This window comes from Notothenia rossii (assembly GCF_949606895.1).
Source record: "Notothenia rossii genome assembly, chromosome: 9".
NCBI lineage: Eukaryota > Metazoa > Chordata > Actinopteri > Perciformes > Nototheniidae > Notothenia > Notothenia rossii.
Genome location: NC_136907.1, coordinates 68291996 through 68313805, shown reverse-complemented (window position 1 = coordinate 68313805; position 21810 = coordinate 68291996). Strand labels below are relative to the sequence as shown.

The 21810-nt window shown below is 39.1% G+C and overlaps 2 protein-coding genes across 2 annotated transcripts; one reads left to right on the top strand and one right to left on the bottom strand.

Annotated features, from left to right (window-relative positions):
- Positions 1-84: 84 nt before the first annotated feature.
- ccdc24 (coiled-coil domain containing 24) lies at positions 85-17083 on the bottom strand. The gene is made up of 9 exons (XM_079651872.1): positions 16840-17083; positions 16078-16231; positions 12050-12216; positions 8777-8884; positions 8588-8692; positions 7354-7408; positions 2464-2521; positions 1909-2023; positions 85-1782 (listed from the first exon to the last, which is right to left on the bottom strand). The coding sequence occupies exons 1-9, from the start codon at positions 16887-16889 to the stop codon at positions 816-818; spliced, it is 1779 nt and encodes a 592-aa protein (XP_079507998.1). The 5' UTR covers positions 16890-17083; the 3' UTR covers positions 85-815.
- Positions 17084-17276: 193 nt separating this feature from the next.
- On the top strand, positions 17277-21334 carry LOC307020490 (von Willebrand factor C domain-containing protein 2-like). Its single transcript, XM_079651874.1, has 3 exons — positions 17277-17778; positions 18341-18470; positions 19144-21334. The coding sequence occupies exons 1-3, from the start codon at positions 17431-17433 to the stop codon at positions 19332-19334; spliced, it is 669 nt and encodes a 222-aa protein (XP_079508000.1). The 5' UTR covers positions 17277-17430; the 3' UTR covers positions 19335-21334.
- Positions 21335-21810: the final 476 nt, after the last annotated feature.

Genomic DNA, 21810 nt, shown 5'->3' with positions numbered 1-21810 from the left:
GCCCACTCAGGAGACAGGAAATGTATATGATGTCATTCCATTGGTGGAATTTATTTTAACTATGCCACGGTAAAATTATGCTCACCTTAACACAAATCAACTTTTTATTATTGTAGATCTAGGCTGCTGTTCATTATCCTGATCCTAACACATTGAACATATTGTTTCCATAGTCCTGTCTGAAACTCTACCCTCATGAGGCAGCAGAGACACCAGCAGCTTCAGAAAGGCAAACACACTTCCTCAAGTGTTTTTTATAATGGCATTAAAATCCTGCGAATCGTTGAAATGTTTGGCCTGCATATCCACATGATTACACTCATAACACCAGTACTTTGTGCAACAGAGTTCATTAGATTAAATTAGAGCTTTAAAACAGCAAATTTGCTCCATGAACCACAGAGATAATTGATTTCAGTCATTATCTAATGTCCATTTTAAATATCTCTCAGTCATTCTAAATGATATACTTTGTGTTATTTTAGTTTATCATTAAAGCAGAACCTAACCCTAACACACTATACATCTACAAAACACATTATCTCAATCAATCACATACAAAAAAGTTTAAGCACTCGTAATTCCTTGTTCATACATAACTTAGAGTTCATGTTTATTTTAAAGGATAGAAAAAAACTGTGAAATATTGTAGAGTGAAACAATTTCAAGTAATTATGCTACCAAATATAATTGAGTCTGATGTCTTAACACTAGTAATTGCCCAGACTAGACAGTTTTCTAAAAGTTTGCAATATCACAAAAAACAACCTCCCTTGCATTTTTCCTGAAACAGATGCAAGATTCCTAGACCATCTTTACGTTGAGACACTTTTTGGAGGGACTGTAAACTTGTGGATAAACTCCAGCCCTGTCTGTGTCTCTTGGACCCTTTGTGACTGACTTGTGTCGCCCTCAAGTGGTATTTTGGGGGCAGGAAAGAACTGTCTATGTTTCCGTACAGCTGCTGGGTGAACGCTTGTGGCTACAGGGTTTTGCTGTTGTGTGATGTCCTTCGCAAGATGACCATTTGTATTTATATCAATTCCATTGTTTCTGTTCATTGTGTCCATTTGTGTCGGGGAGCTCCCAGTTTCAGACTGAAAACTCTCAGAAGAGAACTTCTTAATGTCATCCTCCATCTGCACTGACAGTAAACTACCTCCACAGGTACTATTCTGTTGCCCCTTTTTGGTCTTTGGTTTCCCAGTCGTTGACACACAATGTTCAGTGTTGCTGCTGTAACTTCCTGCTTCACATTGACGGAAAGAGGGGACACTATTGAGGTTTCTGGACCTCAAGGCAGGGCTGCTTTTTCTCTCAGTCTGGGGCGACAGATCACTCTTTCTGCTTGGCCTGTGAATATTGGCATTGGATGAATTTCTTGGAAAACTAGGACTAGAAGTTAGGGTCCTGCAATGGGGACTGGCACCATTTTGCTCTGGATAAAGACTGCAGTCTTGTAGGGTTTTTAATACCATCTGGTCCCTGGTAGACCCTGGAAGTGAAGTAGGGAGGTTTGCATGCCTAGAAGTTGAGATCCTACTGCAGATAGATGTTTGTGTTTTCCTAGCTCCAGTGAAGGCGGATGTGATTATATGCTGTCCATGAGTCCTAGTCAGTGAAGAGCTATTAATCTCTTTAACTGATGATGAGGTCTTGCTGGGACGGGCACCTGATGGAGGCCTGGGTGTAGTATGACTCAGAGGAGGAGGTGGATGTGGCTTTAGGGCTGTGGTGGGGCTCAAATCTTGCACACCCTCAATAGAAACCCTTGATGGTAGACTAAGGGAGAGGAAGAAGTAAAGTAAATGTTTGAATTCAAAAGCAACATTGTGCAAACATTGTGTCATTGCTCTCTTAATTCAAATGAGATCCTTTCTAGAGGTTGTAACAGCATAACCTACTAACCTGAACTTGTTTTTCAATTTCTTCAAAGGGAGAGGAGAAGCTGGTTGTGAAGCAGAAAGCGAAGAAGGGTACAGCTCCAAGTCCGATTGTATAGCTCCTCTAAGCTCCCTTAACTCTGCACACACAACAACAACAAAAAGACTTGACATTTAAAATATACTGAAACACACTGTTTCGATAAATACTTTCTGAAGAGAATTTAATGTTTGGCTAAAGATTCTCTTTATATATGAGGTTTTGTGTTTTTCTTTTTTGCAAATTGAAACACACATTTAAACAATTGTGTGCTGAATGTATAATATTTGGTTTAGAACAAAATATAATTGCTGTTTTACCTAGACTGCTTAAAGTAGTTTTACTGTTATTTAAAAAAAATATTTGGATGGTTGGATTGGATTCATACATTTGCTTCTGAATCATTTTTACCAGCTAATTCAGTTATGTGTTCATGTCTAACTGAACTAGAGGTTAAATGGGACGTTACAGATAAGAAAGAGAACTCTTTAAATACACTTCATACCACCAGATGGCAGCAAAACACAAGCATGTACTCACCTGCAAGCATAGGTTCTGAATGATCATGCTCAGTGGGACACTTTTGTGTAATATTTCCCTGTAAGAAACATGAGACACAGAACAGAAAGAGACACAGCTTAAGTTTATTCATACATTTTGGAATTACCTAACACAATGCTATTGTATAAACTAGGACACTTTAAGCCTCTGGTGATAGAAGTGGACTTGGAAAAATAGGAGGTCAATGTATTAAACATATTTGAGAAGGCAAGAGCAAAAACGGAAATAGCAAAGGAACAAGGAAAAGGCATAAAAATAACAGTGGGAGAAAAAGGAATGCGTTTGACCACTAAACGATTGAGCAGCAGTCTTTCATCATAATTTGGCCTCAAATATCTCCTGAGCAAATGAAAACCAAAGTGTGTGTGTGTGCCCATAAAACCAAAGACCGATTGAAAAGTGTGGCTCATAGGTTTTCTATGAGTGACTGGCAGCCTACTCTCCTCCCTCCAAACACTAAAGCTCTAATGGAGAGTTTTTATAGCTACTGCATACTTATATACTCTAACTCACACAAAAACACACAAAAACAAAAACATACCCACAGGCCTGGTGACTGACAGTTAAAATATATATTTTGAATCTGTTTTCTCCTCTGGGATTAAAACTCAAACCTCCCAGTGTTGTGTTTCAGAGCTGCAGACAAAGTATGTGGTGTCTCTGACAGTGAAATGACTGAAATCTAAAACATCTTTTAAGCACACACACGTACACACATAGTCTGAAAATAGGCTTTGTGGTCCGTGTGGGGTTTGAACCCATTACTACGGGGCTGGCTTGCTTATATTTAAAGAAAGCTGTATTTTTATAGATGACTATAGAACCCAAATCTACATAAAAACACAGAGTATCCCTCAGCTTATGCAGAACCAGAAACAGGAGAGCCAGGGTCACAGGATCCAGCTGAAACCAGCTACTGATGGCTGCCATCTGTTTCGCTGAACTATGATGGCCAATTTTATCTAGCTGGTCCACCAGCAGAAATCTGCAATATCCTGATGGAAAATCTGCCATAAGCTGCTGTCATCATCTGGTCACACAAGCTGCATCTTTTGACCATGATGGTTCAGATATTCAGTAGAGTATGCAGCTCAGACTGATAGTGATAGTGGTTTAATTGTGATGGAGGTTAAGTTATATATCTCTTTAAAAGACCTACATTAATCCCTCAGTAGGTTAGTGGAGGGATGAATGAGTGAAGGGGCTGCCAAACTGTCCACACTCCAAGCAGTGCCCTCAGTGTTTGCTTAAGGGTAACTGGATAGTGCCCATGAGGTAAACTGGCACCTGTTTAGCTACAAGTCCACACTTTGATTTTTTTTAATAAACAGGAAAACCATATTTAGATTTTTACTTAAAATGTCATTAAACTTGTTTTGTCTTTCTTCAATATGAACCGAAGCACATGCAACGTGGAAGATAATAATGCAAATAAATAAATATAAAAATGCTTAATTTGTAAGCATTTACAACCTTGAGCAATATAAGGCCAGCTCTGCCAGGTTTAGACAGCAAGCTCAGACCATCTCTGCTTACTCCAGAGACACATTCCTCACACAAAAGCAAACATTACAATATGAGGAACTATGCATGCTGCACAGCTGATGATATTATTCCTCCCACCTGTGCTTTGCAGACAGTAACTGAGAGACTGAAGCATACAGGAAGCCTTGAGGGTCTAGACTGCACTATTATTAAGATCAGAAACAGAAAAGGTCACTTATATACCAATTTTAGTTTCAGTATATTAACATTGAAAGCTGCAATACGAGTGTAGCTCATCAAATAGTTTCCACATCGTGAGGGTGATGAGAAACTGTTTTCTCTGACTGACTTTACATTCAATGCTGTGAACTGTGTGTGGAAGTCCCTATTGGACAGTTGCTGGAATAAGTCATGGTATGAGGCTCCCTCCTGCTGAGAGATAATGGGTTATTAAAGTTGTGTTTAGAACACATTTCAGGATTCAATCATACCGTATCAAGCTTCTTGATTTCTAAATGTGCCTCTGTTGAATAGTCTTTACATCATTTGACTGCATGGAATGACACCAAATCAATAGTAATCTCAGTTGCTTCAAACGTGATGATGAGAAAATCATGGCAGAAGAAGGACACTCAAAGTATCTTGACTTACTAAACTTATTTTCGTTTGCTTATTTTGTGTACAAGTGTACAGCACACCTTTATTGCAAACACTGTAACAAGATACTTTCTGATATTTAACATATGTTCCACATAAAACCTGCAACAGACATAGCTTATTATGAAAGGCCTTGAAACAGATGTTATCTTAGACCACACATCATATGGGATGGATGATAGCGTTGAGAAAAATTCATAGTTGCGAGGGATTATCAAGACTGTTGTATGAACACATAGTGGGTTGTTTCAGGATTAAAAGCTGATATACTAGATTGTTGGTGTCAAAATGATACCTGGCAGCATCTTGTGCCTGCTTCTGAAACTGAATGTCACATGTGTTTTGTATCTGGCTGTCTCATCAGGATTAGCTATTGCATAGGAAATGAACGTCATGTATGGAATACTTTGAACCAAGGGTCAAACTGCATTGGAACAACCTTGTAAGTAGTTAATTAAAGAAATGTAATGTATTTTCAAACGCTGTGAACAGGGTTTGAACCTGCGAGAGTGGATTTCCACTCCAACGCCTCAACCACTTCGCCACCACAGCTGCTCTAATGATTTTTCTTAGAATGATTAAGTTACACTAAAAAAAAAAATCCTTATTAGAAACAAAAATAGCTTTGTCAATTCAATACATGGCCAGAGATTATAACTGCATTTCATAGTTATTTTTCTATATAGAAAACATAGACTTGAAATGCTTGGGGAATGGACACAAAGAAGTGCATCCATTTGACACTAGCATGCAATCTGGAATAGACCTAATCTGTTAACACTTTGAACCAAGGGGTCAATCCTGACCTGCAGCAAATAGTTAACTGAAGAAGTGATAAACATCTTCAAACGCTGTGAGCAGGGTTCGAACCTGCGCGGGGAGACCCCATTGGATTTCAAGTCCAACGCCTTAACCACTCGGCCATCACAGCTGTATTTGCATTCTCTTATTTCATCTGCTTCCTAGAAACCTTTTTGTTTGAAACATGGATTTCAACATTTGTAAGCCTAAACTACCCACTATCCAGTAGTCTCAAGGGTTCAGTATGCTGGAAAAGGTCAAAGTTCATGTTTTGTCTCAACCCTGTACAAATAGCTGATTGCCTTTTGAAGCGGGCTTGAATGTCGGACTGTAGATAATAAGTTATTCTAAAGGCTTTTTGATATGGTAACAACTTAAAACCACAAAAGGATATTGCTGGCTACAGGCTAATCCCTTCCAAGGACCACTGAGTCATCACAGCAGAGCGGCAGTGATGCCTTGCACATCATCGACGTCTCCCAGCAGTGCACAATAAGCTCATGCTATAAGAGCACGGCACCACCTGAGCCACAGCTTCTCTTATACCCACCTGCTCACACACCAAACACCAACACTATGCCTCAGGAGATAATTCCTTTACAGGGGAAATTACACACTTATGTTGCCTGAAGGATTTTTTTTTGAAAAATACATTTTACTGCATCAACCATAAATGCTTCATGACGTCAAAGAACAGTTTCGGCCGTGGAAGGTTACTCTAATAATGTCACTAAAACACCCAGTTTCATTTCTGTTGTTCAGCAATAGGGAAAATGCCCGATAAGGTTAACAGAGCAACATTTAAATATGTCTTAATTCGACATACACGATAAAACTCTGTCGTTACACCATGTTGACTTTTGGCTCTTAACAAACATCTGAAACATATAAACTTCAATAGTTGCAATGTAAGAATTTAAGATAAACACACAAAGCACAGTGAGTCAGACGTAACCTCCACATCTGGTCTGCAGAAAAGTCTTAATTCAAGTCTCTAACTAAGTCATTCTAAGCCTCTCATAATGTGAGCATGACAGTGCAGCCACACTGTGTGTGTGTGTGTGTGTGTGTGTGTGTGTGTGTGTGTGTGTGTGTGTGTGTGTGTGTGTGTGTGTGTGTGTGTGTGTGTGTGTGTGTGTGTGTATGTGTGTGTGTGTGTGTGTGTGTGTGTGTGTGTGTGTGTTGGGTAGGTACTGTACTTTACAGTATGTAAGAATTTGAGTGATTGGAGAGAGATCGATCTCACTCAGCACTGCAACATTTTTTGCCAGACAGATGGAAAATCTAGTTAGACTGAGCCCTCGCAGGTTTCCTGTGTGTGTCTGCGAGTTTGCGTGCAAGTGTGCATGTGTTTTTGTTTATGGATGGAAACCTTGGCAGGGTTTGGTGCCAGTTTGCAGATCAACCTGAGGGAGTCAAGCAGGAATTTAAAGTTTTTCTAGAGGAGGAAAGAAAGTGCCCATGGTCGAGAAAGTCAGTTTCTTTTTAGTGGAAATTATTAGCATTGTTTAGAATACATCATAGGATAATTCAAAAGTTATGAACAAGGCAGCTGAACATTTCCTTATAATTTAATAGAGCAGTATTTAATAACTATATACAATTATAAAAAATACATTTTCTAGAGAAGATTTAGGAAAAGGTAAGCCATAGAAATGTTGCCTAAGGAAAGGTCCCATATACTGTAAAATAAACAGGATGTCCATACAGCACAGCTTCATAATTCAGTATCCTACAAGGTTATTTTATATGAATACTGATTTTGAAATCCTTCCCAGCTGCATTACTATAGCAAATATTTATATTTTGGTCTGGTTGTACATGAATAACTTTAGGACTTGGATCAGTATTGCACTGGCAGCTGAAAAGAAAATAAGATTAAAGATTAAATTGGCAGTTGGCTGTTTATCATCGGGCTCTTCTTACCCTGAAATGCTTCACCAGCCTTTTCAACGCCTCACATTCCTCCATTAGGACGGACCTAGTTAGATAGAGATACAGATTGAGTTAGAGATAGAGATTGAGATAGAAGGCAAAGAGAACCAATGCAAATCTGACGAGTATACACAATATAACATTCTCAATGTTGGAGAGGCCCACAGGGATCAACACTGATAAGCACAATAGTGGCTCCTAATAACACAACTAGACACGGTTAATAGAAAATGTGCACTTGGTGTATGCTTAGATTAGACTACACACTTTCTCCTTCCCTGGTTATATCATCACAGTAGACTTTTTTTCACTTCTGTCAAATGAAAAATAAAGTTTGCCGGCTCTGGGATGCATTTTCTGACAATGGGGCCTTTTGTTCTGGTCAAGTCAGGAAATGGGAAAGAGAGGGAAAGAGAGAGAGAGAAAGAGAGAGAGAGAGAGAGAGAAAGAGAGAGAAAGAGAGAGAGAGAGAGAGGCTCTCTTCCAAGGTGGCTCGAGTGACTGTGTTGCCCCGTGGGCCTCAAAGTGAGGGATGGAGGACGGAAAGGAGGGACGGAGTGTAAAGGAGGGAGGGCATCGACAGAAGCCATCGAGAGTTGAGGGGAAATGAAGGGGGTAAAGAGGACAAAAGGAAAGCTTCGAGGAACTCACTGACTGAAAGACCACATCTGAATTATATCATTATTTAAATGGCCAAGCACACAATGATGCGTCACAGCTAGTTAGTATTATAACACGTGTTTTGGTGTTTTACCAGTAGTAGTTTATAAGTTTCAAGGGGGTCAAAGATTGATTCAACTTAATAATTGTATTCCCAATGTTTTTCTTTAAATACAAAAACTAAATTGACCAATATAGGAATGTCACATTTCATAAGGAGTCCCAAGTAGCCATTATTTTAAATTGAAAGGGTAAGGGCAAGTAGGAATAGAAATATAATATCAGATATGTCAATAAGGGTGTATTCATTGCTCAGCCAGTAACAGAAAATGCAGCACAGACCTGCCAAACTACGTAGGTTGGAGGAAATTCAGAAACAGTGTCTCCATTACATTTTATTCTGAAATGTTCTGAATAATATGTATCTTAGTTACAATAAATCATTCATACATTGTTATATCAGATCTTTTAAAAAGCTCCAGATACCAATACCAGTAACGTCCTGGAAACTCAGTACTCCTCGGGCTGTAGTCAAAAGTCAGAAAGTTTGGCAAACACAACTTACTTGAGTCGGTCGACCACCTGATCGATGTCAGTTACATTCAGCTTGTCTCTCATTGCCTCGACCTCATCTTCAGCGTCGGACCGGACTGAGCAGCGGGAGCTCGGACTGAAGGAGAAGGAAGTATAACAAGTAAGAAAAACTAAACTCAGTAAATTATTCAAGTTCTGTTGTATGTTCTTTCTTACTTACCTGGCCACATAATCAGCTTCTCCAGGGTTGGTGTATCGGCTGTCTAAGTGACTCAGGGCGTAGTCCACTGTCTGAGGTTTGTACCGAGACAGGAGCTCCTCACCGTTCCTGTAGCAACAGCACCCAAAAAACGACTTTACATTACATCATCAGTTAGTTTACTGTATCTGCAGCAAGTGAATACAAACCCATAGACTCAGTGAATGTGTTAATATCAGAATATATCAAATAAAAACCTTCCTATCCTTAGTTTGGAGTTTGTAATGTCTTAATGCCGTTATTTGTATTTATATTAAATACATTTATTGTATTCTTGTTTTAAAATGTACTCTTTCATCCTTGTCATTTTATATTAATTGTATATCTGCCTCACTGTTTTTTGCTGATTGTAGTGTACTGAAAATAAACTTAAAAAGGACATTTAATCTCACTTAGCCTTATCAAACTGGCAAACAAATAAAGGTTGATCGATTAATCGAATGATTGAATTACAAATATTAATATTGCTGCTTCATGCAGGCTGGGCTCATTTGACTACATCTAATGATTATCTTGAAGTAAAACAAATCCCAGAGATGAAAAGATAACCAGCAGCAGGAATATATTTTCTGAATGACCACTGGCAGAGAAAGACACAAGCAGATGGTTTAGGCAGCAGCAGGCGGGGCGACAGCATGGTCAGCGCTGCTTCATTTTAAAGTCTCTATATGAGGGAAAATGCTTCTTTCTTTTTTTAGCCACGCAGACAATGACATTTAGGCATGGGTGTGGGTGGATAGCTGAGGCATCGGGACCACACAGAAGAAAGCCAATAAGATAAATCAGTTGACTTTTACAAGGTACACTCCCATTTTCACACCCACAAGTGGTTCAAATCATGAGCGCTATTTTTACACCCTCCACCTGTTGATGTGGCTTTGAGAAATTAGTGAGTGGGGCCTTCGCTACACATGTAGAGAAGTGTTCTTGGTAAATTACATCAAGACCATGCACACATGGAAACAATTTTGGCGGAAAATACTAGAGAGAGAGAGATGGCGGCCTCTATCTAGAGGCTTTGGCAATGTTCTCCTCAGTTTTCATGGTAACAAAGCGTATTGAATCAAACCTAATTGACAAACAGAGGGCTGTAGAGCATTTTAAAAAGAAAGTGTTATATCGAGGAAATGTGTTGGGCTAGCTCCTAAGTCATTAGACTGATATACACTCAGGACTTAGTCTAATTAAATCTTCAAAGGCCTGAAACACACACCGTGCAGCCGTTGCATCAAGTTCAACAAGCCTACCAACGCTAACCTCGTAAAGATAAAGCAATTTGTGCTGGCACACTCTGAGTGGCACAAATTCTTTTTTCATAGTGCTTCTTATAACAATGGGCTATATCCCTCTCCCTCGGATCTCTCTCACTGAATCTCTTTGTGATCCATTTACATCCCAGCCAGGCGGCCGCAGCACTTTAGAAGAGAGACTTGTGGGATCTTGTAAGGTCTCTTGCTCAGTGACACTTCAATAAAAAAACAGTGCTGTTGTGGGGATCAGACCTGTGGCCTTAGAGATATGTTCAGCTTACACTTAAACAACATGACGGTAGAAGAAATGAAATCACATTCAATAGGATGTCAACAAACTGACGGGGCGTAAATGCTTTTGTCACAAAACGGAAAACAATCCATCTTATCTTGTGCTTTTCCCTGAAAGGCCTACGCAAGACCTGAGGTGACACAGGGCAACATTGCTGGCAGCATCGAGCCGGTTGCTACGCTAAATACTAGCTCATATATACTCGGACTTCCGCACTAAAACACATTGAATGCTTAAGTGAGGCCTTTTTCTAAGGTTATCTAAAGATGAAGGGCAATTTCACTAAACGGATCTACCCTGCCACTAGAACCACATTCCTCAGAGTATTTCATACATGTTTTTTATCACTGCCCTGAGCTGTAAGATTAACTATAGAAATTAAACCATCAGCAATTAGAAAGTTTTATCACAGCCTCTTGACTGTGCTTAATAAGAAACAGACACAAGCTTAATTGTGTTCTCCCTGTGTGCACTTCACTGACAAACCACTAAATAAAGGGCAGTTTTACAGATTCTATAACATACCTTACAATTGAGCTTTTATTTAGCTTCCCATTTAACGTAAAAACATTTATTTAATCCAATAAAGACAGGAGGAACTGTGTCTTTAAAATCCAGTGTTTGTTGGCATAGTGAGGAATGCATGGAAGTCTGCCTCCTATAATTGTCCCATTGTTCCTCAATTCCTAAAGCAGTTTGCAACATCCCAAAGCCAAAAACCTTTGTTGCTTTGCTTACCATCACATTTTTAAGTGACATGGGAACACAATATAGCTTTTTATGGCACCCTTTGTTGGGGGGAAATGACGTAGAGAGTGTGAGAGCTGTGTCTTAACCTACTTATCCTTACTGTGTTGTGGCTTGGGAAAAAGCCACACTTAGAAATGAGGTCAAAGCGAGAAATGGCATTCATTGAATAGGAGGGAAATACACCATTCAAACGTCTAATCTAATGGCTGATCATGCATCTGGAAGTAAACTCATTTATGAAGCCTGTAGCTGTTAAACATTTACAAATCAAATCGAGAAGTGAAAAGTATATTTCTAAGACTTGTTTCAAAATGTTATATTTCGTGCATTTAGTTTAACTAATGACTGAGAGGTGACTGACATATAGTGTGCAACTAAAGTAGTAGTGGGGTGAACTAATCTAGCACTTTTATCAAACCACATTCCTCCCCAACAATCAGTGGTGGTGGTTAATGTCGAGATTTCTCTTGTTTCCTAAATGTCTTTTTTACCATTTGAATTGATGTATCCCCACTTTGTCCAAAAACAAAAGCAGCACACAAAGAAATTCATAGGTTGGGCATCTTTGGTAAAGACGTGTTATAAAATATGAATAATGATCTTATAATTTTTTCTTTATATTTTTTAAATGAATACAGATTTTTTTATTTCATTTTTTTATTATTGGCCTTGAAATATCTTTTGCATAGTATTTAACTCAAACAATCAAATTCGACAGTAAAAAAGGGAAAATCAATAATTTATGGTTCTTCTGATTTTTATAAAAATCCTATTACTATCTCAAACATAGTTAAACTGTTTCTTTATGATTCTCCCCCCCCCCCCCCCTGTGTTGTACAAGTAGGCATACATTAAAGCCCAATCTGTGCAAAGGACAATTAAACAAACCTTTCAATAACTCACTAATACTGCATGGTAGAGTGTGTGTGATGCTACACCTACCCTCCCTCTCTGCTGGCTCTCTCTCTCAGAGTGTGTAGTAACATCTTGACCTCGGCTCTCACCAGCTCTTTGACTGCAGGCGGGTCGGCTAAAGGGAGCGGGGTCCCGTTCCTGCTGCCGTTTATTCCTCGTCGCTTCCCTTGCCACATCTTGTACTGCATCTCCGCCTGAAAATATTAGAGAAGTGGTTGTATATCAAATAATTTTAAAAATAACACATTGAAACACCAACACACTTTTGTATCAGTCCATGTGACACATACATTTTTTTATTTGATTAAGTGAACCACTTTTTAAAAGTAGAGTGGACAGTCCACATAAAATAAGCAATAATCTAATTAAATGAAAGCATTTATCCATCATTTAGTGAGGATTATTTTAGTAGAGACTCACATAGACAACATCTGAAAATAATCTGTGGAAAAAGGAATTAAGCTGTGAGTGTATAAGTGCAGGATTCCTCTCACTCACTGTCAAATGAACACGACTTTGTTTGTATTTACAGTGTTTAGAGTCATTGTTGACCAAGTTATCTTCAAAGATATCTTGGCCTGATATGGAATAAAAAAGAAATTGAGACGAATATATTCCTGTTTTATTTTGTATCATAAAAAATCTAACTATTGAAAATATTTCCATTAAACAAAAAGGTTACCACTAACTAGTGAACACGCTGACACAATGCTATAATGTAACTCCCTTTTTCATTTAACATTGTCTTTTTTGAACAGGATACAATAAATAGTAAGAAAACATACGGCTGAACTGTCTTTTAACCAATATATGTTGGAGTAGAGTAACATCGGAACAACAAGTCCTTCTTATATGGCATACACAACTGTTTCCTTTAAAATAATAATATACATAAATAAATCCCTAATATGTCTGTAATTGTAGAAACACTTCAGTAGCACAGACTGAGCTTGATGAACTCCAGGTTGCCATGTCTTTAGACAAACAGCCCTGTTGGCTGAGGGAACAGGCGGTTTCTTAGTCTGTGTCATTTTGCTATAGGATTATCACAGCAGATCAAGGAAATGTGAAAAAGAATAACGGTCAACCTTAATGCCTGACTTCTTCTTTATTCGGTTGAATAGGTTTACTTTTATACCCAGCACCTCATTTGTGCCTTTTTACACAAAACACGCACTGACACATTTTACCATAATCCAAGAGAAACATTTGTAAAATAAGAAAAGACATTAAAAAGGTGTGTGTGAATAATTGTGTGCATGTGTCTCAGCGAAGTCTGGATACCATGAGCACCTCCCCACCTGTTGCCTGCCGATCATTTCTGTCATGTTGCAGCTAAAGACTTCAGTTCAAAGGAATACACTAGAGGATACTGAACACGCGGCTTCTGGTCTTTCCACGTGTGCTGATGTGTGTGCGGCCACTCACATACCAGCATTCGCACGCTGTGAAAACACACACACACACACACACACACACACACACACACACACACACACACACACACACACACACACACACACACACACACACACACACACACACACACACACACACACACACACACACACACACACACACACACACACACACACACACACACACACACACACACACACACACACACACACACACACACACACACACACACACACACACACACACACACACACACACACACACACACACACACACACGTTTTCCCTAACACTGGCTTCCTGTGTCTGTCTTCAGGTGTTGATGTTTCATGGCTCACCAGCTAACAAGTTGTTCCTGGATCTTATTTCTTTCTCCCTGAGCTGTGATCTCATCCAGGAGCTATTTTCAGTGAGCGCTGTTGAAACTTGTTAGTTTAAAAAAACCTTCTAAAAGCTGAACTATTTAATATATTTAACTTAAAGGGCTCATTTGCATTCCGAGCAGAGAGACAGTAGAGTGAAAGTCTGAAGGGAGGTACTGAGAGATTGGCCTTGTACAGAGGCTTGAAAAGAGAGGCTAATGTTTCCTCTGATCTAACCGCCGGAGACAATGGAGACCTTGATGAAGGCCGGAATGGCAATGTTGAGGAATGGAGGAGTCGTGCGCAGATAAATTATTACTTTTCACAGTGGTTCACTGAGGGATGGAATTCATTACATGGCTGAAAGACAAAAAAGGAAAGAAAAGGAAGTGATCCACCCTGCAGTAAATGTAATAACTTAAGGAGTAGAATAAGGTGCTCTGTGCTTTTGTTTTGTTCCCTAGAATTTTCTTAAAGCTCTCAGCCTAAGTCTTTATTTCCGTCTGAGAGCTTAGCTGCCAACCACTGCATTCACTGAACTCTAGGTGAAAAAAACCTCAGAGCAATACTGAAAGTCACACGTACACATATGCACACACTTACACTATATTTACTACACACACACACACACACATCAGAGTCAAATAAAATGTGTTGCTAACGGTCTTATCAACAGTTGCGGATTAGCCTCTTTAACCCGGTTATACCAAACCCCTGACTCACTAAGCTTACTTGGTTTTGTGTGTGTGTGTGTGTGTGTGTGTGTGTGTGTGTGTGTGTGTGTGTGTGTGTGTGTGTGTGTGTGTGTGTGTGTGTGTGTGTGTGTGTGTGTGTGTGTGTGTGTGTGTGTGTGTGTGTGTGTGTGTGTGTGTGTGTGAACTGAATTTCTCCACAACATTCTGGTTTCACTTCAAGTTTATTGCTTCTTTGATAAGTGCTTTAAATCAAATCGTTTTAATGTAGGTAGACATTTAATTTGAGAATGTAATTGTGAATTGAATATGAGAGTGTGTGCATGCCTGTGTGTGTGGGTAAGAGGAAGGGACTGTTTTATGCTTACATGTAACATTTAAAAATATCAACTGTCACGAAAATAATATGTGGTCAGCGAGACAGACTTTGTCAACATGTTTTTCTGCAAACAGCCCCTGGCCTGTGGGCCCGCTGCAGGCTGATAACATCTACAGATGGAGAGATTTCACCAAAGAACACAAGACGAAACAACAGAAGTGGGCACCGGTAGGAGAGTAGATTTTGCAAAGAAGACGGAAAGAGAAGGGGAGAGAGGCACTGTTGTATCTTAAAACAAAACAGAGACATTGAAAACCCACAGAAAGTGCTGATTAAAGAAACTCATTGTGAAATCTACAGCTACACACTTGGTCTTAAGTGCAACATGGCATGACGTTGCTTATGTAACTCAGATGGAAAGGAATGTTTCTGCAGTAGACTAGGCCGCATTTCCCCATATTTAAATGAATGGTAAACCACTGAGCCCTTTTTAATGCACTGTAACGTTTGATTTCCTTTAGAGCTAAAATGATTTGTTGATAAGTTCATCAGCAGGGAACAATTTAGATTTTTTTTTTAAACTTTTGTTTCTGCCTTTCACTGTTTTGTCATCATAAGGTTTATTGAATACCTTCAGGTTACGGATTGGAAGTTGGAATAAAAAAAACATACATTGAATGATGTGAGTTTCAGCTCTTGGAACTTATGATAGACCATTTTATTTTATTAAATATTTGTGACCACACTTAAGGAGTCACCATGCTTTTCTTTAGAATTGAATAACCGTGACCTTGATTTAACGAGCAGTGGATGTTTCCGATAGCCAAGTCTTTCTTTAGTGAGGTCATTTTAAGTACTTTCCATACAAGAGGGTTGGGGGCAGAGAGTTTTGCTCGCCTAAAGAAAATATTGATGTATGTCTGCCTGGCTCACATTTGGACTGCATTTCAGCGTAGTGACAGTTAACCCACAATTCACTTTTATTAGGAAGTCTAGGAATGAAGGCGTGTATGAAGACCAACTAAACTACGTACATAACACAACCCAGCAGATCATAAATTGTTGCTAAGGAATGCTGAGCAGAGCAAATATTTTTAATCCACCCGGAAATGGAACTAAAGTGAAAATGATTGTAAATGGTCTGGTGGTATTCTTGTGAGACCCTACAACATTCAGTGTTTCAATTTTCGTAACCAAGAAATGTTCCAACTTAAAAACATGTTAATTGTAAAGCTAAAAAAAACAGTGCAGGGATGAAACTCACCTCAGTGTGCACCTCTATGTACATGTCAACTACAGAGTAGCCCAGTGCTGTGTGGATCTTACACAGCTCTGACCCAGGAACATGCTCAGTGATCAGGCTCCACAGGGACTGGCCGAAGCTGGTTTCCATCAGGATACTGCATAGGAATGGTAACCTAGGAATAAAGAAACAAAAAACAAGCTGAAATGAAATATAATGTGTCATTTTCAAGCCATTTAACTTTACTTGAGTTTTATGCAAACTGTAATAATTGTTGCCCGACTACATTAAATTGACATTGATAGTAACTTTGCTGATTCCTTAAGATTTAACTTAACATTTGTTATTAATCTTGTAAAATATAATTGCAATGTGTATAGTTTTACATTGATCTCTACTTGTAATGGAGCATTTTCTGTAATATTAACTAAGTTAAATATCTAAATATTTATCTCACAACTTCTGCACACAAAAAAGGTTTAAAGGGCATGAAGCTGCACTGCATGGGTAAAAAGATACAAATTACCATGTTACTTTCTCTAGTTTTGTCCACAACAACTGTATGTTGTTAGCAAAACTTTAGCATTGTTAGCTAATTGACAAACAGGTGAACTGTTAACCGTCTTTTCAGGAAGGCTAGCATGTTCATTTTCCAAAACACGAGGTGTACAAAGTGTATTTCTAACACCAACAAACACATGATAAACTGCTTGTGTATAACTCGTTTTAGACATTTCAGAATATGCGTTTGTAATGTTGCTTAAAAGGAAAAAACATTCTCACCCAATCTTGAACCTAGCAAGGCTGTCCAGGGTAAACATTCCAGTTGCCATGGGAAGTTATCGCGAGATCTGCCTTAACTGTCAACAGTTGGTTTACTTTTATTAAGAGAACACTCAAAAATGTTTTCCCCTATATTTCCCACCGTTTGTAGTTGTTTTTCGTTTATTTTTGCTTTACAAAATGACAGTGTCATGCATTATCTATAAATACCGATTTATATGCTTTGTATAATTTAGTAATTGCCCATAGACAACACACTAGACCCCCTGGAGTCTCGTAAAAGTCTGACTGCACTAATATTCTTCAAGATGTTAAATTGGGGGAGGGAAAGACTTCAGCTGAGACTGGCGTGTGAACTCTCGGAGAAGCAGTGAATATAAAACTTTCCCTTTTTATGCCCCCCAACCTCCACCCCCTTCCGGGCTCCCTCCAGAGGTCTGCTCAGCCTCAGCGGAGGACTGAGGTAACGCCAAGGACTTTTGCGTTCAGTAACAATGTAAAATAACTCTCGCAATCTCTCTCCCAAATCCCAACTGGACTACAGTGGATGTTTCTTGTTAACCTGGTCTATTTGTTATCATATAATTCAATATGGTTTTCAGTGGGAGCCCTCCCTTGGAGCGCAGAATACGCACGGTCGTTTTGGCACTACTTCTTTGCGCACAGGCCGGTTTTGGTTTCTCAGTCGCCGGACAGGATGGCACCTGCGAGGCCAACGGGAGCATATACTTCGTGGGCGAATGGTATTTTCTGGAATCTGATCACTGCACCCAGTGTGAATGCACCAGTGAGGGCTCTGCATGTTCCCGCACTGAGTGCACCTCTCTCCCGGCTGCATGCATCCATGTGAGCCACTACCCGTCCGACTGCTGCCCCAGGTGCGAGAAGATCGGGTGTGAGTACCGAGGAGTGGTGTACGACCTGGGGCAGAACTTCCAGGTAAGCCCGTAAGCTTTGAAACTTGCAAAGATAGGGTTGGCCTGTGCTTCCAGGATAGATGGGGAATGCATGTCCCCATTTATAATATTGTATATTTAGGGCTTTACATGTTTAAGGTTACTTAAATGTTTCCCTTCTCGAAAGTCAGGTCTAAAGAAAAATGTAAGCAGCCAAGGAGTTTTTGTCATAATAACCCAATCACACATAAAAACTAAAGGTGAGCAGCACTGTTTATGTGTAAACCTCAGTTCCCTTTATACAGGTATCAGCCTGTTCTGCAATCCTGTGTAACTAGCACAAGCATATATTTCAACAATGTATCTGATTTCACAAGCTTGCAGGTTATAATCATAAGTAGGCCTATATAAGCCAAATTATATATTGTTCAGGGTATTTCCGTGCAGAACTCTGATCCAATAAATTACTGTCTGGTATGTTGGTATGTAATTTGAGTATAGCCTGAAATTGAAGGAAACTAGCGCCCCCTTTTGAGATGGCATGAAAAGGGCTTGGTGAGAGATGCTGATTCTCACTATTTGTGTGTGTGTATATGTTTTCCCAGCCATCAGAATGTGAGCAGTGCACTTGTGACAGTGATGGTATCGCCCGCTGTCTAGTTGCAGATTGTGCCCCGCCACCATGTGTCAACCCCAATTACCAGCCTGGGAAATGCTGCCCTGAATGCAAGGAGGGTAAGTTTGGAATAGCATTAAAAAAGTTAGAACGTAAGTTTAAGAATAAACAATAAAGCACAGAGGGCCTCTTAGAGATGCCACAGGAGATTTATCTCCTCTATTGTATGAACAAACCCCACTGTTTTATCACCACGGGAAAGCAGTTCAACAATAAAGTTGCAAAGTCTAAGATGACCTTAGCCATTTCTTATTGCTACCGCCCTCAGGACAAATGCAAAGAGTCCCTTGTGCAAAGAAAAACCTCGCAAAGAATATGTTTGAACATAAAAGATCTTCATCAGTTAGGACAGCTGCTTTTGGAAGGCAGTTTTCTCGACAGCACTTCTCATTTTATATCTATTTATTTAATCTTGATTCAGACCTCACCATGGAGAATGTGGTACTAATTTTAATGTAGCTTCAATTGTAAAATAATGTTTTTTAATGTGTCCTGAATGGATGTGATGTGTCTTTTAATGTGCCTTTATAGACCAGTTTTGCACATGCAAACCAAAAACACATGTATGCTCTTTGCAGACAGAAAGTGAACAATAAAGTATTTAATCTCTGTCAAATGTAATTCAATTGCATTTGATAATTTGCATTGGATGGGTTTGCTTGATTGTACACTATGTGCATCTCAATATCTTCTAGCTGCAGTTACATACCTCTGCTGTTCCTCTCCCTGCAGGTCCTAATTGCTACGTGAATGCATCCCGCAGCCAGGTGATTCCTGCAGGAGAGCCCATCTGGGTCGACTCCTGCACCAAGTGCCGCTGTCACGATGGCCAGGATGCCGGCTTCTGGGAGGGAAACCGCCTCGCCTCCTGCTCCCGCCTCAAAAACTGTACACCTGAACAACCATCCGTCAATAAAAACTGATTCACTGTCAGCAGAATATACAATCCCCCGATGTCTGATCAACTTCCATCTCTAAAAAAATTCTCTTTTGCAGCTGAAAAGGGATTAACTGCAACTTCCAAAAAACATCAAAGCAGATTAGCTCCCATTAAACAAGGAGTTTTGTTCGTTTAACATTTCTGCAACACTGATGAGACCCATTGAGTTTGAAACGTTGGTTAACAAACTCCTGGTTTTCTCCATGTCAGACGGTTTTGTCAATTTTATCATGTGCAAAGTACAATATGAACAAATTAATTATTATCTAAAAGCATGGTCCTGTCATATGGATGGGCTCTGAGTCCATGCCTTTATTAGTTTACTTTGTATTGTGCTTCCATGGTGCATATTCCCATATTAAGTTGTGTTCTATCCAACTAACTAAGACACAGACAGACACATGTTGGCAGGATAAACAGTGCATACAGGCTGGTAAGTGAAAGATCAGTAGGCCACCTAATAACCTAATACGGCCATATCTATGTGAAGAAACACAGACAATACGTTATCATTAGTTAAAGAACTGAATTGTAGTTCTTGAAAACCATTGAAAACAGTGAAGGAAAACAGGATTAAATCTCCTCCAATTCAATAATATGGACGGCAGTATTGTCAAATAAGACGCTGGATGTATAGGGCCTGACCTTCAGCCCCTGAGCTTACTGTTACATCTGTATTCATAAACAAAACCCATAATCAAACAAATATGGTTTTCAAAAAGAAAACCTAATAAAAACAAGCTCTTGAAACATCACCAAAATTCAGATATTTACAGTTTTTTATTTTGTCTGCCTGGCCATGGTTTCTTCAAAGGGTCTAGGAGTTAATGAGCGAGTAAGCTTTTGTAGAGTTCTTTTTTTTATTCTGACGTGCTTGGCAACAAAGCCAATGAGATTATTTGATGATAAAAAAATTGTAATTGACTTGTCACGGGTTGATGCGCCAGCCTAATGAATGCAGCTGTGATGCAATTTAGACTAGGAAATGGCTTAGCAAAGCGATTAACAACTTGTAACAGTCGTATAAATCCTGCAGTTCAATTTTCAGGCCCATTGAAATATAACTCATATGACTATGGCCTAACATAATTATGACTATACAGTAGTTTCTAGGCACAAGCAATGTTTGTTGTGCATGTACTTTAGAAAAAACATCTTTAATGATCTGCTTTATAAGTTATCGACTAAAACAAATGTGCGGCCTTTCATAGAAACAACCTTTTGATATTTCCACTCTTTTCAAAATGTAGTTATCATTTACCTTTATAAGAAAGATATCTGAATTGTTTTATGTAGTTGTATATGCAGCAGATATTCCTACTGTTATTTGTCAATATCTAACCACTTAAAACAGGAGGGACCTTTAAATGAAAACCAAAAATAAACCAGTCTTGTTATATGTTTATGTGTAGCTTTGAATCGCGTTTTTTTAAACATAGTCTTAAGCATAAGACTCCCAAGTGCTGCTGTATGAAGTATATCATTACACCTGACACAATTCGCTGCATTCAATCTCCGTGAAAAGCCTCTTTCAGTAAGGTTTGGGATTACGTTTTAAACTTTTAGGGTTATGAACACCTTTTAAATCTTCATGAGACTTTGTGAATGACTACACCATTTCTACATTTATATTTTCCTGAGGAGATTGGCATTCAAACCAAAGTGAGTGAATATCACCCAATAATCTGAAAGACTCAATGTTAAAGGAAGAGATTGACATTTGTGAAAAACGCTTTGCTGTATCAGTGTTTCTGAGTGAGATGCAATGATTGAAACCACTCTCGGTGTAGTTCTCCTCATTTAACAATCTGCAAAAAAATGTGGAGCTTTAAATAACGGCCTGTAATAAAAAGGGAACAAATAAGAATCACACCAACAAATCATGTAGTGTAATTAAATATGCCGATACTATTCACCGGCATCTTGTAAAGTATTCCAAAACAAAACACCTTTCCATGTCCATTAAACACCTCTCACTCCGTGTTTTCCTTGAGTTGTGTCTTTTTACTTTATTTGAATGACTTTTGGCTCTGGTATCTCTGAGAGGACAGCATCTTGATTTCCCTGCAGACATTTTCTGCTGACAGTTTGTTTCCAGAGAAAAACTCTGCAAAACCATAAAAGGGTGAGAAAAGAAGTAGAACATAAAAGAGCTTAACTTTGAAGCAATACAGAGTTGTTCATACTAATGATAGGTTTGTACAACAGAGAAAATACAAGAGAAAATGAAGAACAGGAGTAAAGCTGAATGTAATCTTAGTCACCGGGACCCTAGAAACAACAGAAATGTGAGTTGTCATGGAAACAGGAAATAGGGTTGCCAAAAAGTGGCCATATTACATTATAAGGCTCTAGGATTACATCAGATCGAGGTGAAAACTAATTTATAATGACATTTCTATTTATCCAGCAGTGTCTTCTTCAGTACCCTGGGAAAAAAGAGTGACAACACAGTGAGG

Bases quoted from the DNA above. Each gene is read 5' to 3' on its own strand.
- ccdc24 (XM_079651872.1), bottom strand. From the start codon at position 16,889: ATGGCAACTGGAATGTTTACCCTGGACAGCCTTGCTAGGTTCAAGATT. The intron at 8,693-8,776 runs GTAAGTAAGAAA...CTTCTCCTTCAG, and splicing joins GAAGCTGATTATGTGGCCAG to TCCGAGCTCCCGCTGCTCAG. The intron at 7,409-8,587 runs GTAAGTTGTGTT...CTATCTAACTAG, and splicing joins CAGGTGGTCGACCGACTCAA to GTCCGTCCTAATGGAGGAAT.
- LOC307020490 (XM_079651874.1), top strand. From the start codon at position 17,431: ATGGTTTTCAGTGGGAGCCCTCCCTTGGAGCGCAGAATACGCACGGTC. The intron at 17,779-18,340 runs GTAAGCCCGTAA...ATGTTTTCCCAG, and splicing joins ACCTGGGGCAGAACTTCCAG to CCATCAGAATGTGAGCAGTG. The intron at 18,471-19,143 runs GTAAGTTTGGAA...CTCTCCCTGCAG, and splicing joins CTGCCCTGAATGCAAGGAGG to GTCCTAATTGCTACGTGAAT.